The following is a 15,840-nucleotide window of genomic DNA, read 5'->3' as shown; positions in this document are numbered from 1 at the left end:
CAACTCTCTTTCTCTTAAAATGGTTCCAAACAATTGATTTGTACTTCCCCTCTTCTTCAATTATCTCATTGTTAGGTTGGACTGCCTAGACATCTTTTGGCATATTCAATAGAGGTGATGACGAGGTTGCATTATCTTCATCTACTATCAAAGGAAATTGATTGCTGCTAGATGGATTGGAGCTACCAATGTTTTCATGTGAAGTCATTTTTTTCCTAATGTTAATTTAGCAACTTAGTAATGGACAAACTCTATTTCTCCAAAAAAGATAATATAAAATAATGGGATAGAAAAAAAAAATTTTAATGAATAATATGAAACAATGAGTTTTAACCTAATTTGGAGCTTTTATTTTTATGAAAGAACTTTTATTTGTGATTCATATATAGCTTCAGACCCCTACTTTTATTTGAAACTAATCTAGAGCTTTTATTTTTTCTAACATATATATATATATATATATATATATTTATTTATTTATTTATAGACCCGTACCTGTTGTTCCAATTTGTTCAAATCCTAAAAGCATTGAAATAAATGCCTTAATGAAAAGGTAGAATGTGTCATACCAACAAAGATGACCCTTTAGAGTCTATAAGAATGAGACGGCTAAAGGAGGACACAATCAAATACAAACAGAAACAGCATTCTATGAACAAGTCCCAAATAAGATCTCTCATAATAAAAACATTCTGCTGGGAGTGAATATTGTTAAACCATTAAAATATATTATGCATAACATTGAGCATAGTTTTCATATGGTTTTGATAGAAAGAACTACACAAATATATATCTATAGACCCAAACCAGTTCTAACATACATACATACATACATATATATATATATATATATCTCTCTCTCTCTCTCTCTCTCTCTCTCTCTCTCTCTCTCTCTCTCTCTCTCTCTCTCTCTCTCTCTCTCTCTCTCTCTCTCTATAGACCCGGACTAGAGCTACCTTAGACCTATACCTCATAACAGCCACATGCCCACACATAATGACACAAACACAAACATTCAGACCTGTACCTCATAAAAATAGAAAACATTCTATTATGTTCATGATGAAATCTAAGTTGAGAAAGACGCATGAATGGAATCAATGATTCAATAGTATATAAATTTGTTTCTAATAAAGACAAAAGAAAACGATAAAATTGGTACCTTATTTCCAACTTTGCTAAAGAGAAAAAAGAGGTAGAGAGCCATGTTAGATAGAATAAAATAAGCTGATGATATTTTTGTTTAAATAGTAGGGTTTTAGGGTATGAAAATTTACAATTTAACCCTTATTAACGTGGGGTGAGGCGGGATGGGTCTAAAAAGTGTAAACCCATCCCCGCCCTACTATCTTTGCGGGGCGGGAAAAACCCGCACGGGTTGAAGCGGGGTGGGGCGGGTCAATTGGGGTGAGGCAAAATTGCCATCCCTTTCAAAGACTTACCGTTGTTCTATACAACACCAACCCTTTCCAAAAGATAAATGCGGATTATCAACATAAATTGCAATGAATAAAGCCACCGTCACAACAATTTCACGATAAAGTTTAAAATAACAAATTGTTATCGGTAAGTCGGTAAGTAAAAAAAGTGGTTAGCTCATATAAGAATCAGTAACAACTTAAATTTTTGTGTTCATAGTACTATTCAGTTACAATCGAGTCCAGTCCTTACAATTATAAGATTTTGGCAAAAATGCATTTTTGGTCCCTACATTTTGGGTATATTCTCGTTTTGGTCCATATGTTTTACTTTTAGTCACGCCCACTCGAGTCCTTGAAAACGAAAAATCATGTCCATTTAGGTCCCTGCCGTTAACCTATTAACAAAAAATTTAGATGTGACAAACAGAGTGCATCGTTAGCATGTTAAATGTTGATGTGGCTAATACAAAAATTTATTTGATTTTTAAAATTTTCCACGTCATCAAATAAATAAATAAAAATTGAAAAAATTTCTAAAAATATAATTTATAATTTTTTAAAAATTAATTAAAAAACATGTTCTTCCCTTAATCTTTGGTAACATGTTTAGACTCTCTCACTCTCTTCCAATTACAATTCCTAACCAAAACCAAACAAATCCTCTTCTTATTTACAATCACATCTTTTTTTCCTGGTTGGCATTTAGAAATAGAGTTGGTGTGGGTGAAAAGAAATCTGCCACTGCTGGACTTGAAAGAATGAGAAAACAAAGGGAGACAAGGTAACCTAAAGAGAGTAGGACACACTAGCAAGTACCATCAATGGTGATGGTAAAGGACATCCTCTTCGCTCAGATCCAAGCTGATCTCCGCTCCAATGACCCCCTCGATGGTGGTGGGTTGTTTTTCTCTTAATCTTTGACTTTCTCTCACTCTCTTGATTGTTTGATAAGTGGTGTGGTGGTGGGTTTGATTGTTTGATTGGTGGAGGGTTTTTTCTGGGTTTTCGTGGGGTGGTTGTTCGTTGGGTTTGTGTTTATGTTTATTTCATAAGAAAATTTATGGGTTTGGGTGGAAAGAAAATTGCCCAAAAAATGTTGTGCTGAAAATTTTAAGCATCAGTTTATTAAATGTGAGTTATATAGCGTTTGGTTTGAAAGAAAATCTTGATTGGAGAAAATGTTGATGATTGTTCAAGGAAAATTTATGAGGTTGGTTGGGTTTGTTGTTATTGTGAGCCGAATTGGTTGGGTTTTGTGTGTGTTTGTTTCATAAGAAAATTCTTAGTTATGGTTGGAAAGAAAATGTTGTGATGAAAATCTTAGGCATTGGCTTTTTAGATGTGAATTTTTTTAGTGTTTGGTTTGAAAGAAATTTTATGGGAAAGATGTTGAATGCCCAGAAATTTTTTGTGTTCTTGAGTTCTTGTGATCTGGGTTTATGTTTTTGTGTATTCATGATCAAATCTGAATCTATGCATTTTTATGTTTCTAATTTTGTTTTTTTATTATTTTTTTTAAATTGATAAATTAATTTTTTTTTTAAATCAAATGCTGATGTGGTATTTTTTATTATTATTTTATTAGCCACGTTAGCATCTAACATATCAACGGTGCACTTCGTTTGTCAGGTATGAATTTTCTATTAGTGGGTTGGCAGCAGGGACTAAAATAAACATTATTTTTTGTTTCCAGGGACTCAGGTAGGCACAACTAAAATGTAAGAATCAAAACGATAATTGGCCCAAAATATAGGGACCAAAAGTGCATTTTCGCCTAAGATTTTTCTTCTGCTCTAAAATGTACGGAGAAGGATCGTTGACACAAACATTCTAAGATAACAATAATGTTTTGACAGGAGAGGCCTAGTGTATTAGTTACTTTTGCATAAAGAACAATGTTTTCTATAGTCATTTCTCATTATCTCTGGACTCATGGATAATTAGGAATGTCGTAAGAATGAATGAGAGTGTCTTAGATCATAGAATGATTATACAATGAGGTTTACATTTAAAATAACAGCTTCTTATGGTTAAGTCATCATAGGAAGTATAACCAAACAGAAATACAATGGAATACAAAGCATCTCATTAACAATTCAGAACTTCTTCAATTTTATCCAAGAATTTCCAGATTGATCATCCATTCTTACCAAACGAAACTTATAAACTCAAAAACCATTGGATCCAAGTTCTTGCCAATACTTTCGCACTATGGGTCCGTTTGGATTGAACTTATTGTTGCTGAAACTGAAAACTGAAAACACTGTAGCAAAATAATTTTTAAATGTGTAAATAGTGTCGTGGGACCCATAAACAGTATATAAACAGTATGTAAACAGTATTTTTTGTACCCTACACAGTGATTTTACTGTTCACGTGCAGGGAAAAAAAAGAAAAAAAAAGCATGAAAACGCAGCCTGGTTTCAGCCCAAAACAAACGCTCACAAAGGGTTCGTTTGGATTGAACTTATTGTTGCTGAAACTGAAAACTGAAAACACTGTAGCAAAATAATTTTTAAATGTGTGAATAGTATCGTGGGACTCATGAACAGTACATAAACAGTATATGAACAGTATTTTTTGTCCTCTGCACAGTGATATTACTGTTCACGTGCAGGAAAAAAAAAAAAAAAAAGCATGAAAACGCTGCCTGGTTTCAGCCACTTTCAGCCCAAAACAAATGCTCACCATGTACAATCCATCATATATAAAATTTTCACCCATCACATTAGCTCTCACTGTATGGGATTTAAATGTGCGAATTACTCGAACAGGGTTCTTGGCATAAATGCTGTTCTTCAACGCAATATTTCCTCGTGTAAGCTTTTGATCTTCCGACGGCTTCTTCTTGTAAGCCACATTTCCTCCTTGACCCATATATATCAACTCCTTAGAACCCACCTGGTTTTCATACCCTCCTGAATCTACAATGCTTGTGGCTAGACTTTGCTCGTTTACTTTCATGTAGTCTATGCCATTTCGAGGTGGACGATGAAGACCTACTAGTTTCAGTTCTATTCGGTACTTGAATCTATCACCAACATTCACTCCTGGGATGTTACCAAACTGATGACATGAGAGATTGACAAAGTTTATGTTTTTCTTGAGAATATTATATGCTTCCATGTCGATCCTCCTTGTATATTTTTCATCATGTATAAGCTTCCAACACGCAGCTCTAAATAATTTTAAAATCTCTTCCACCCTTTTGCGAGCATTACTGCTTTCTTCAGCATCATCACTTTTACTATCCATCTTCACTTTTGAACTAGCATTTTTACAACGTGGAGGAAAATCCCGAGTGGCTGAAATTTTCCTGCGTTTAAAATCTCTCTCTTCTTTGTCTTCCATAGTAAAATCGCTCCTCGTATGAAATCTAATGAAAAAGAAAAATTAGTATAATATAATTTCCTTTTTTAAAAATAGTTTAACCAGTGCTAAAAGGGGAAAAAAAATTTGTGACATTGCTAATTTTTTTTTCATGTGTTAAATCTTTTAAACATGGGCCAAATTATATGAAAAATATATGTATGGGCCAATTCGTTACTCCTACAATCCTACCAACAATTACATTAAATTGTAATAGATAGTTGATGTATGACTCATTCTACGAGCCCATTTGAAATGTTTGTGTGTTGGTGTATGCCGGCTTTGTATTTTAACTAAAAAACATGAATCAATGAAGAACATTCTCTTCTTTATTAATATCAATTAATATCATCCTTCTAATTAAGTGGCACGACATGCTCTCCTTTATTAAGAAAACTGGGGTTTGAATTCTCCTTCTCATTGTATTTTTTGTTTGTTTTTGAGAACACCTTTCTCATTGTTGTAACTATCAAAAAAGAATTAATGACATTATTTTTCTAAAACTAATGTATAAAGAGGAAATCATCAACACGTAGATTCACCGAAATAACATCTTAAAAGTTAAAACAGTCATGAAAAGGTATAATATTGACAAAACACAATATCATGGTTAATTGTAAAGCTATCACTTATAGAATACGTCTCACAACAACAAAATATACTTTTAGAAAATTTCCCATTTAGACCAATTTCTATAAAATTTCTATTCGTATATCTACATTAAAAAAAAGAAAAAAAGAAAAAAGAAAAAGAAAAAAGGTTAACATCAAAGACGTCATTTAGAGCCTTCTATGCATTAAGCAAAACTATTCATCCCCAATATAACATTGGTGAGCTAGCTATCCCATCCACAAGATTTGATTAAGATCACTATATCTATAATTTTTTTTTCTAACAATACAACATCATAGAGACAATATATCACAATTTAATGATTTCAGTATAAATGAAAGTGTTCACAATTTGGTTGCTGAAAATCATCCAGATCCCAAATTTGATTATCTTAAAAAGCTAAACAATTTATACGGAAAAAAAGATTAAATTACAAGAAAATTATATGAAATAATAAATAGATAAATGTACTAAAAAAATTTTACTACATTTTCCATTTTAATATTCATGAAAAATATAGCAACTTGTTATTGATAGAAAGATATTAGAAAATATTGCAACTTCATATACCATAATTTTTTTTTCCACAAATATATCACAAAAGAGAATAATATATTATTATAGTGGTAAAGAAAAGATGCACAGAATGTTGAGTAAAAAAAAAAAAAAAACCATACACCTCATATATTATACAAAGTAAACAACTATATTGTGATAAGCACCATAATATATTGCATGATAATTATAACATTCACGTTTATTTTGAAATGGTCACAAAGAAATACATTCAATATTTTCACTACAAATAAATAGGATTAAAAATTTTAAAGATTAAATATGCATTCTTTTTCTTAGAGTTTCTCAAAAACTAGAAAGCAAGTAGCACATACATTTGAACACAATTGATTGATTAGAAGTCAAAAGTGTTGTATCTCAATTGGTTTGACACCTCCTAATATGTCATCTAAGGTTCAAATCCTCCCTTCCCTGTTATAATTATCAAATCGAAAAGAAAATAGATTGATAAGAAACATACCAAACAAAAGAAAGGACCAACAAGAGCTGCCTCACATTCATGTATATGTATATAAAATAAAAATAACATTGTCAATATATAAAGAGAAAGACAAAGACAGTGTCAATATATAAAGAGAAATTCTATATTTATAACAGTTTCATAATATTTTTACAACAAATTATAAATGTTAAGTTGTTATCAATTGTTATTAGTAGACAAAAAAGTAATTTTAACAATAAGTTTAAATTATAACTAATAATAACTTACTACCTATAATTTGTTATAAAAATATTATGAATATATAAATGTGATAATTCTTACCCTATATATATATATATATATGTGTGTATAAATGCAATAAAAAAATAAAATAAAATAAGTTTGATCTGAAAGTTTGACATGGTCTTTTGGAGAATCCAATGGCTAGCATTGGTCTTAACTCTTTTAAAGCATGCAAATTTAGGTAACTGACCCTTTAAAATAGGTAATTATTAGGTAGTTTGTCAGGAAGTGATGGCCCTGGTGGCTCTAGACGCAGTTCATTTATGATTTATCCAAACAGAATCCCACTATTAATTTTTGACTGAAAATTGTAATAAAAATAGAGTAATGTCACCAACAGGAACCATTTTATAATATTTTTACAGAATGCTGATGTGATAAATTTTTACTAATTTTAATATGGATTCATCATTAATATCACAGATTTACTTACAATAACTGTTTGGAAAATGCTAAAGTCACATCAGTAATTTGTAAAAATGTTATAAAATAGTTTGTGTATATAACATCACTCATAAAAATAATAATTTGTGACAGAAAATAACATTGGTTTGGTTCTAACAACTTGTTATCACTTATCGTATTAATAGCCAAACAAAAAAACAATGTTATCAAATTGTTCATATGAAAAAAATTTGGAGATAGAAATAATTTGAAAATGTTTGTTGGCATGTTATAAAAAGTCTGTCAGTAGTGAATGGTATTAGGTTAGGACAGCAACTTATTAACTTCATTCAAAATTAAAGCCAGTTTTAACATTTAATTTTGTTTATTATACTGTAGAAGTCAGTTTTAATTGAACAATAAAAATAACTAAATTAGTAATAATTGTATGGTTTAAATTTAATACAATGTCCGTGGCAGGGCTTGTCTGTTCTGTCCGTGTATCCTATGGTACCACTTTGAAAGAGGGCATATTAATACAATTTTTTTTTTTGAAGCCCATATTAATACAAATAAAATAGGAGTATTAATTTTTTCTTTTTTTTTGAGAAACATAAAATAGATATTAATGGTTGGAGTCTTGGAGAAAATAATTATAATTTTTTTAATAAAAAATGTACCTGCACCTATAAAATTTTAATGTGATAATGGATGTTTGTCCTTTTTTTTTTTTTTTTTTTTTTAATATAAATTTTGGTGGGAGTAGTTATTATGAGTAACGGGTTTGGTCACATGTATGGAATTAATGTGTCAAAAGGTGAAATTATATCGGACAATAATAATTGTATGGTTTAATGGGATCTCCTTAGCTCTTCTTTGTCTTACTCTTCCCTGCATTCTATGGCACCACTTTTAGAAAGAGGGCATATTAATACAAATAAAATAGATTTTTTTTAGAAGAAAATAAAATAGATATTAATGGGTTGCGGAAAAGGATTCTAATTTTTTTTCTTTTTAAAAAGGTTGACTTATAATTATAAAATTTTAATGTAAGTCAAGAGAATGTAACTTAACTGTTTGAGATTTTTTGGTATTTTCAAATGAGATATGTATTCAGGTTCAAACTCTATACCTCCAACTATCACATTATTAACAACAACAAAAATGTGATAATGGATGGATTTTTTTTTTTTTTTTTTGTTTTTGTTTTGAGAAAGTGATAATGGATGGATTTGGTTACATGTATGGAATTAAAGTGTCGAAGGTGAACTTATGTAGACAATTTAATTAGTAAGAGAGAATCAAATTTAGGTATCATATTGGATATCTAAATTAGTGACAAGTACTACTTTAACTCTTTAAGGCTTTATTTGGTTGGGGAGATAGAAAAGTGAATGATGGAAAAAATTTTGTTTTCTCTCACTTGTGTAATTTGTTGGGAGGAGGATGAAATAGTGAAAGGATGAAAAACTCATATGTTAGGTTGATAAGAAAAACTCATTATGCCATTTACAAATTTCAATGTGATTGGTGGTTTTCAAAAACATAATAAACGAATGTTGACTTACTTTTTTGTGATTGGTGGATTTACAAAATTTGTAATATTTTTTAAATCACTCTCTTTTTTAATGTTTTTTATTTGATAAAAATTTTGTTTGTTTATTTATTGGCTACTATTTGGGGATTAGATAGACTTTGTTGATTAAAATTTGGGGGTTTACTTTCACTTGAGGGCTTTAGGTGATTACCTAACTGGCCTAATGCTTGAGTCAGCACTGCATTTTCCCTCCCAACCAAATAACCAAAATCCTTATTTTTCCTACTATTTTTCACTCCTCCTTTTTCATCCTCCCTCAAATCACCCAAACCATAAATGAAGAATAGAGTTCTTTAGTAGTAGAAGATGGTTCTTATGGTGCTTCAAGAACGAATTTTTGACTTTCGATTGAAAATTTGAAAGGCTAAACAACCTAAATTTAATCCTACGTCTGAATTGGTTAATACTATACTAGTCGTTGTCTCTTTGAGCATATATACTAGTCTCTTCACATGTATTATATTTTTGTTCAAAGATTTTTTTAATAAAATATATAAGATTAGTAAGTTATAATTACAAGCAATTATAAATTAGATATAAAACATGTGTTCTAACTTTATAGAATTTGAAATTTTAATCATACTTTTCTAACATTTTGATGGACAATTTTGAACATGAATTCAAATAGAATAAAATGATGAAAAAGAATATATGTGACTGACTCTAATTAATCTATTGAAGATCCATAACCAACACCAAACTTTTGGGACTAATAAGGTTTGTTGTTGATGGGAAATTTTTTATTTCTTAATTTACCATTATATCCTTTATTAGTCTTATTGTTAAATAAATTTTTATTAGGTAATAAGACTATTTTTGGAAGTATAAACTCAAAAAAAAAAAATTCCAATTATATATTTAGATACACTTTTCCAAATTGGAAAATTATTATGTAATTGCCTTAAACTTTTAAGTAGTATATATGTGTGTGTGTTTATATATAGATTTAATTCAAGATAATTGCTCTTTACTAATTGAACTAATTATAATTAATGGTTACGTAACTTGGATAAAGGAAAATCTTACTATTATTGAGGAGAAATATTATATTCTCAATAGTTTCACAACAAATCCTAAGTGGTAGACTGTTATTAGTTGTTATGAGTGGACAAAAAAATAATTTAAGTTGTAGATTCAAATTAGAACCAATAACAACTTACCACATGTGATTTATTGTGAAAGTGTTTTGAAAATGTTGTAAACGTAGCATTTTTATTATTGAGTCAGGTTTAATTCAAGATGTAATGTTTTTATCTTCTTCTTAATAAAGTTATGATCTTCTTATAAAAAAAGAAAAAAAATTATAACCTACAAGTCTACAACTTTTGAAGTAATTCTTAATATGTTATTTGCAAATGTCAAGAGGTGTGGGTCTCGCTGGAAATCAGCCATAGGGCATCAGCCGGGTTTACCTTATAATATATTAAACTTGTTCGATAAAAAAAAAAAAAAAAAGTATATTAACTAGTTAAAGAGAGTTTTAGTGGGTTAAGAGCAAAATCAAAAAAAAGTTCCAAAAATTTCCTCAAAAAAAAAAAAAAAATCCAAAAATGCTGAAAGTTTTGTATCATCTCTCAAAAAGGCTAAAAAATAAGATAAAGGCTTCTCTTGTGTTTGGTAGCACGAGTAGAGCTCTCTCTCTCACATTTTAATTTGTCCATGTTATGAATGGTTGCAATTATTGATCAGTTTTGGTATCTTTTTGCGTCTAATTGATTTGACAAACTTTTAGTTTTTAATTTTTACATACAGTTTTTTACAATCACACTTTTTTTTTTTTAAAGAATATTTTAGCACATTTTCAATTAAAAAAAAAAAAAAAAGAGCAAAAAGCTATATAACCTAATGCCAAAACACACACTTATTTGTTTTGAAGTAAAATATTTTATATGTAAAACATTTTCAATAAAATATTTTTAGATATTTGGTATGAAAAGTAAAACTATTTGAAGTAAACCACAAAAACTGATAGCTCAACACTAAAATCACTAGTGTTGGAGGTTTGGTGGCTAGACCGTTGGAACCAGCAGTCAGAGTAGTAACTCTGGCAACCGAACTGCTGACGATCACTGCTGGAGTGGTATCTTCGGTGACCAAACTGCCAACACTAGTAGACAAAACAACGTCTTTGGTTATCGAACCTTCGGCGCCAATTGCAATGCGGTGTCTCTTTCCACCAAACCGCTAACACTAGTCAATAGTGCGGTGTTTATGGCCATTGAACCGTCAACACATATCCAGTGAGGCATCTTCGGCCATCGAACTACCAGCATCGATCGTCGGTATGGCGTCTCCTGCCATTGAACCATCGACACCGATTGGCAAGTGGAGTCTTTGAACATTGGATTGTCAGCATCGGTTGAGGAATAGAGTCATCGGCCACCAAACCACCATCACAAGTTGGCGGAAAGGAGTCACCAGCCACCGGACCGTCAGCATTGGTCGCTGGTGCGGAGTCTCTAGCCACCAAACTGCCGGCACCTATCGCCAAAGCAATGTCTCTAGCAATTGGACCGGTGACCTAGCGACTAAATGGAGGAGGGGAAGCCACTGTGTGTTTTTGGAAATATTTTACCAAAATTTCAAAGGTAAAATATTTTACAACTTTTTATAAAAGATTTTACTGTCAACTGAAAATATTTAATAAGTTTGACTATATTTTACCTGTAAACAAACACCTGAGAATAAGAAAACATTTTCTGTAAAATTTTATTTCAAAACAAATGGAGCGTTTATATTAGTTTCTTCATTCATGAGTTTACCATCTTCACGTGGGTTTCCAATGCATTCCACTAGTTATCAGCAGTAACAAATGTTGATGTGAATAGTGTGCTTAGCTCTCCATCCTATACCCCTAGACCTGAGGTTCATTCACACACGAGACATAGCAAGGCAACGAAAACAACCCCAACATCTAGCATGAGCACTAGCATTGGGCATTGTAAAAACCCTTAATTGCTATTTTACAACCCAAAAGCATAAAAAACCTACTACATTTGGGTGGGAATACTCAAATTTTTTTGCAACCTTTCTACTGATGGTTCTAATAAAAAAGAACCCACTGTAGCAGGTTGTAAAGAATTCTTTAATATAAAAACACTCTTTCTCTTTCCTGGTATTTGAGTTAAATTATATATTATTTTAATGAGTTGTATGTAAAAATAAAAAATTGGTATGTAAGGTATATTGTAAAGTGAGTTGGTACAATAGATAAAGTAGATTTTTAAAAGGTAAAATACCAACTTTTATATCATTCTCGATGCTAGTGCTTAAATATTCCCACTAACAACAAATACAAGCCATTAAAAAAAGTAATTTCCTTGAAATAAGAGATTAAATAAAAGAGTAAAAATAAAAATCCAATTGAAAAAAATCAAATTTTGTAAAATTAGTATTCATATTTTGTATTTTTTTCCTTGATAAGGTCATGTTTGTGTTTAAATTATAATTACTTTTGGTTAGAACTTATAAATATTATATCTTTTATTAAAACAAAAAAAATTGAACATTCACATGCGAAGAGGCTAGTAGTATATGGCTACATGTAGTGGCAAAGCCAAAAAAAAATTATTTGAGAGGTCACAATTAACCTTAATTGTATAGATACAAAAAAAATTATTTGAGAGGTCACAATTAACCTTAATTGTATAGATACGTAACATTCTATAAAGTATATCTAATCACTCTACACACACACTCTCTCTCTCTCTCTCTCTCTCTCTCTTTAAAAAAAGATATATACAATAGGATTTGAAATTAATGCCGTCGTTATAATTTATTTGTAGAATAATTTGAAGAATTCTTTTTATATTTGTATCTTTAAAAAATATAGTTTTATCTTAAATTATTCTATTTGTATAATTGAGTTAATCACAATATTTATCTAATATACTGTCAACAAATTGTAGGGGAAAAAAGTGTTTTTAATTCTTTTTATATTTTATGCTTATATTTTGTCTTTTTTAAATTATTAAAAAATATTATATATTCTCAATTCACATGTTATTCACTCTATGACTATAATTTATAAGCCATATGAAAATTATATAAAACACTTTTTTCCCCTACAATTTGTTGACAGTATATTAGATAAATATTGTGATTAACTCAATTATACAAATAGAATAATTTAAGATAAAACTATTTTTTAAAGATACAAATAGAATAATTTAAATAATTCTTTTATATTTATGTTTCTGTTTTAATTTTTTAATAAATTATAAAGAATATTGTAAATTCTTAAGCCACATGTCATTTATTTATAACTGTGATTTATAGGCCATATATATATATATATATATGAATTTTTTTGAGAAACAATTTATAGGCCATATAAATGTTATATGAAATGCCCTTTTTCTCCAACAATATGTTGACAATATACTAGAAAAAGATTGTGATTAAATCAATTATAAATTATCGACACATGATTAAAACAATTAAAAACAAAATGTCATTATAAAAGAAACATATATTTGTTGATTAAAAGTTAAAAAAAAAGAAACATAGTTGGAAAGATATTATTACATTTTACACAAAAAATTATATTAAATATATATCACATCTTATCACCTGAAGATAGTTTGGGATGGTTATTTAATTTTTTAGGATATTATCTATAAATATACTTACACTAATTATAATTTTAAATAAAAATCTTGAGGAGACCAAATAGTATTTTTTTTTTCTAGGAGCTAATTTTAAATATTACACAATATGAATGGATAAATAATTAAATTTTAAAATTGTTTTACATAAAGGATTCCAATGTGATGGGATCTCAATTAGATGTCGAATTTGGGACCTCAAGATCTTCTCTATTTCATTTAAAATAAAGAAAATTTATTTTTATAATTAATATTTAATTTCATGGATAATTGGATATAACCATTTATAGAGTGTATTGCCATTAAATAATGGGTACAACAAAAATGTATTATCTTTTCTTATTTTTATAAACATAATGTATCATCTTATCAAATTAGCTTAAAGTCTGTTTGGTTGCTCAAAAACGAGAGGAAAATGAAGGAACCGTTAAGAGTTTATTAGGTTCTTTTGTTAATACCTATGTTTATAATTGATTACATTTACTTCTATATTTTTTTAGCATTTCCTTCTATTCTGATATTTGCTTTTAATTTAATTGCTCTGAGTCTGAGGATTAAGTTTTGTATGCACTGGTTAGGTTGATACAGAGTTCTAAAGTTTGAAATAAGGTGCTGATGTGAGAGGGCAGGTATGGGAAATAAATGTAAATAGCCAGGGGTAAAATAGGGAACAAGGAAAATAATGTCATAGTTCCCAACTAGCCGTTATTTTTGAATGATACAAATACAAATCCCTCTGTTTTGGTCTCTCCGACTCAGAGTCGGAGACGGAGACGGAGAGACCGACTCTGCTTTTATTCTCCGACTCAGAGAAGGATATTATAATGTTTTTAATTAATATAAATACACTCGTATTTCCATACCCAAGAACAAACCCTCTCTCTCTCTCTCTCTCTCTCTCTCTGTGTTTCTAGTTTTTATCTCTGAAACTCACAGAGAAAACCCACTTTGTAGCCCACAATTGCTTTCATTTTCTGAGTGTAGAAACAGAAATTAAGAATCTTGGAGGCCAATTCAACTTAAGAATTGAATTTGGAGTCTCTTTCTCGTCTCTGTTTTTTGCTTGTGGTTTTATCTCTCTGTAACTCACAGAGAATTGATCATCAAAACCATGATGACTTCCGGTTCCCTTTTTGTGTGTGAGTCATTCAATGAACTCAAAAGAGAGTACACCAGAGATGAGCAATTGGACTTGGACTTGCTCACTCTTAGGGTTTTGAAGGACTTGATTCTATTGCTCCCTAAAGGACCGTCTCTGCCACTGACTTCAGAAGAGAAGAAACTTCAATATCGTTTCAAACCCACCTGGGGCTCCTTCCAAAGAAAAAGGTTGAATCTTGGTTCTTCCAAGCCTCATACCCGTTACCAATTGCCAAATTTGAACGTCAAAAGGAAGAGGTTTTCTCAACCCACTGGCATTGCAGATCCGGAATTGAAAGCTTCACTACTACAAGAGGGTTTTGCTTGTGCTGCCCCCAAGATCATCACACGCCTCAAAATAATCCCACCCAAGAAACCCCATTTGGGAATCTCTGCTGCTTCATCCATTGATGTTCCCAACCACTCTGAATCTCCCAAACCCACGCCACCCAGAGTAATTGATGGCCTCAACTGTCAAGGTTTGAAGCTTGTTACCCAGAAGCGAAGAAAAGCCACAAAAGAAGAACAAATTGAAGAAAAGCCACCAAAGAAGCCCAAATTGAACCCAACCCTTCCACTCTCAAACCCATCACCAAAACTGCCTCAAAATTTCCAGAATATCATCGACACAATGGGTGGAACCCAACTGGTTTTGGTCATACAGAAACCTCTTACTAAGACTGACCTAAACCGGCATAACGCTCGGTTATCCATGCCTTTAAGCCAAATCAATGGCAGTTTCTTGAGAGAGGCAGAAAGAGTATATCTGGATCAACAGCAAGCAATGGAAGTCCCATTCATGGAGCCCTCCGGTAAGGTAAATAAAATTGTTTTGAGGCAATGGGACATGCCCAAGGAGTCAGGGAAGAAAAGCTCCTGCTATGTGATGATAAAATCTTGGAATGAGGTAGTGGAAAAAAATGATCTTGGCAGAAAGCTTAACCAAGTGATCCAAATTTGGTCTTTTAGAGTTGGTAATGAAGATCAACTCTGCCTGGCTTTTGTTGTGGTCAACACAGGAGAGAACAATGAAGGAGCAAGTAGCTGCGGGCAAGGAAGAGATAGGGATTGACACTAATTTTGACCTTTTCAATTGACCAATTTTCTTGTAATTAGATATTTTGTTTAGAGTTTATTAGAGAGAATGTCAATATGTTATGACTCATGACATATTGTTTATTAGTATTTTTTTTTTAAAAAATTTTTAGATAGGGATCTATTGTCAATTAATGTAAGAGTCTGTTCATTGAAATTTTGATTAATGAAGTTCCTAGAAATTTTGATTAATGAGACTGAACCACATTTTGATTTTGATACACAATGAATATGCGTAAATGTATTTGCGATTGATTTGGAATGCTAAAAGGTATATGTTATGGAATCTTTTGCAATATGTATGTTTAGTTGAAA

The 15,840-nt window shown here is 30.7% G+C and overlaps 1 protein-coding gene across 1 annotated transcript; it reads left to right on the top strand.

The window, feature by feature from the left end:
* Nucleotides 1–14,404: 14,404 nt before the first annotated feature.
* On the top strand, nt 14,405–15,567 carry LOC115970186 (B3 domain-containing protein At5g24050-like). The gene has a single exon (XM_031089847.1). The coding sequence runs from the start codon at nt 14,405–14,407 to the stop codon at nt 15,500–15,502; it is 1,098 nt and encodes a 365-aa protein (XP_030945707.1). The 3' UTR covers nt 15,503–15,567.
* Nucleotides 15,568–15,840: the final 273 nt, after the last annotated feature.

Source organism: Quercus lobata, chromosome 12 (assembly GCF_001633185.2).
Source record: "Quercus lobata isolate SW786 chromosome 12, ValleyOak3.0 Primary Assembly, whole genome shotgun sequence".
NCBI classification, from domain to species: Eukaryota; Viridiplantae; Streptophyta; class Magnoliopsida; order Fagales; family Fagaceae; genus Quercus; species Quercus lobata.
Note: the sequence above shows the minus strand (reverse complement) of the source record. Positions and strands in the feature narration are given on the sequence as shown.

What these genes read in the sequence shown, in the direction of transcription:
- LOC115970186 (XM_031089847.1), top strand. Translation starts at nt 14,405, where the DNA reads ATGACTTCCGGTTCCCTTTTTGTGTGTGAGTCATTCAATGAACTCAAA.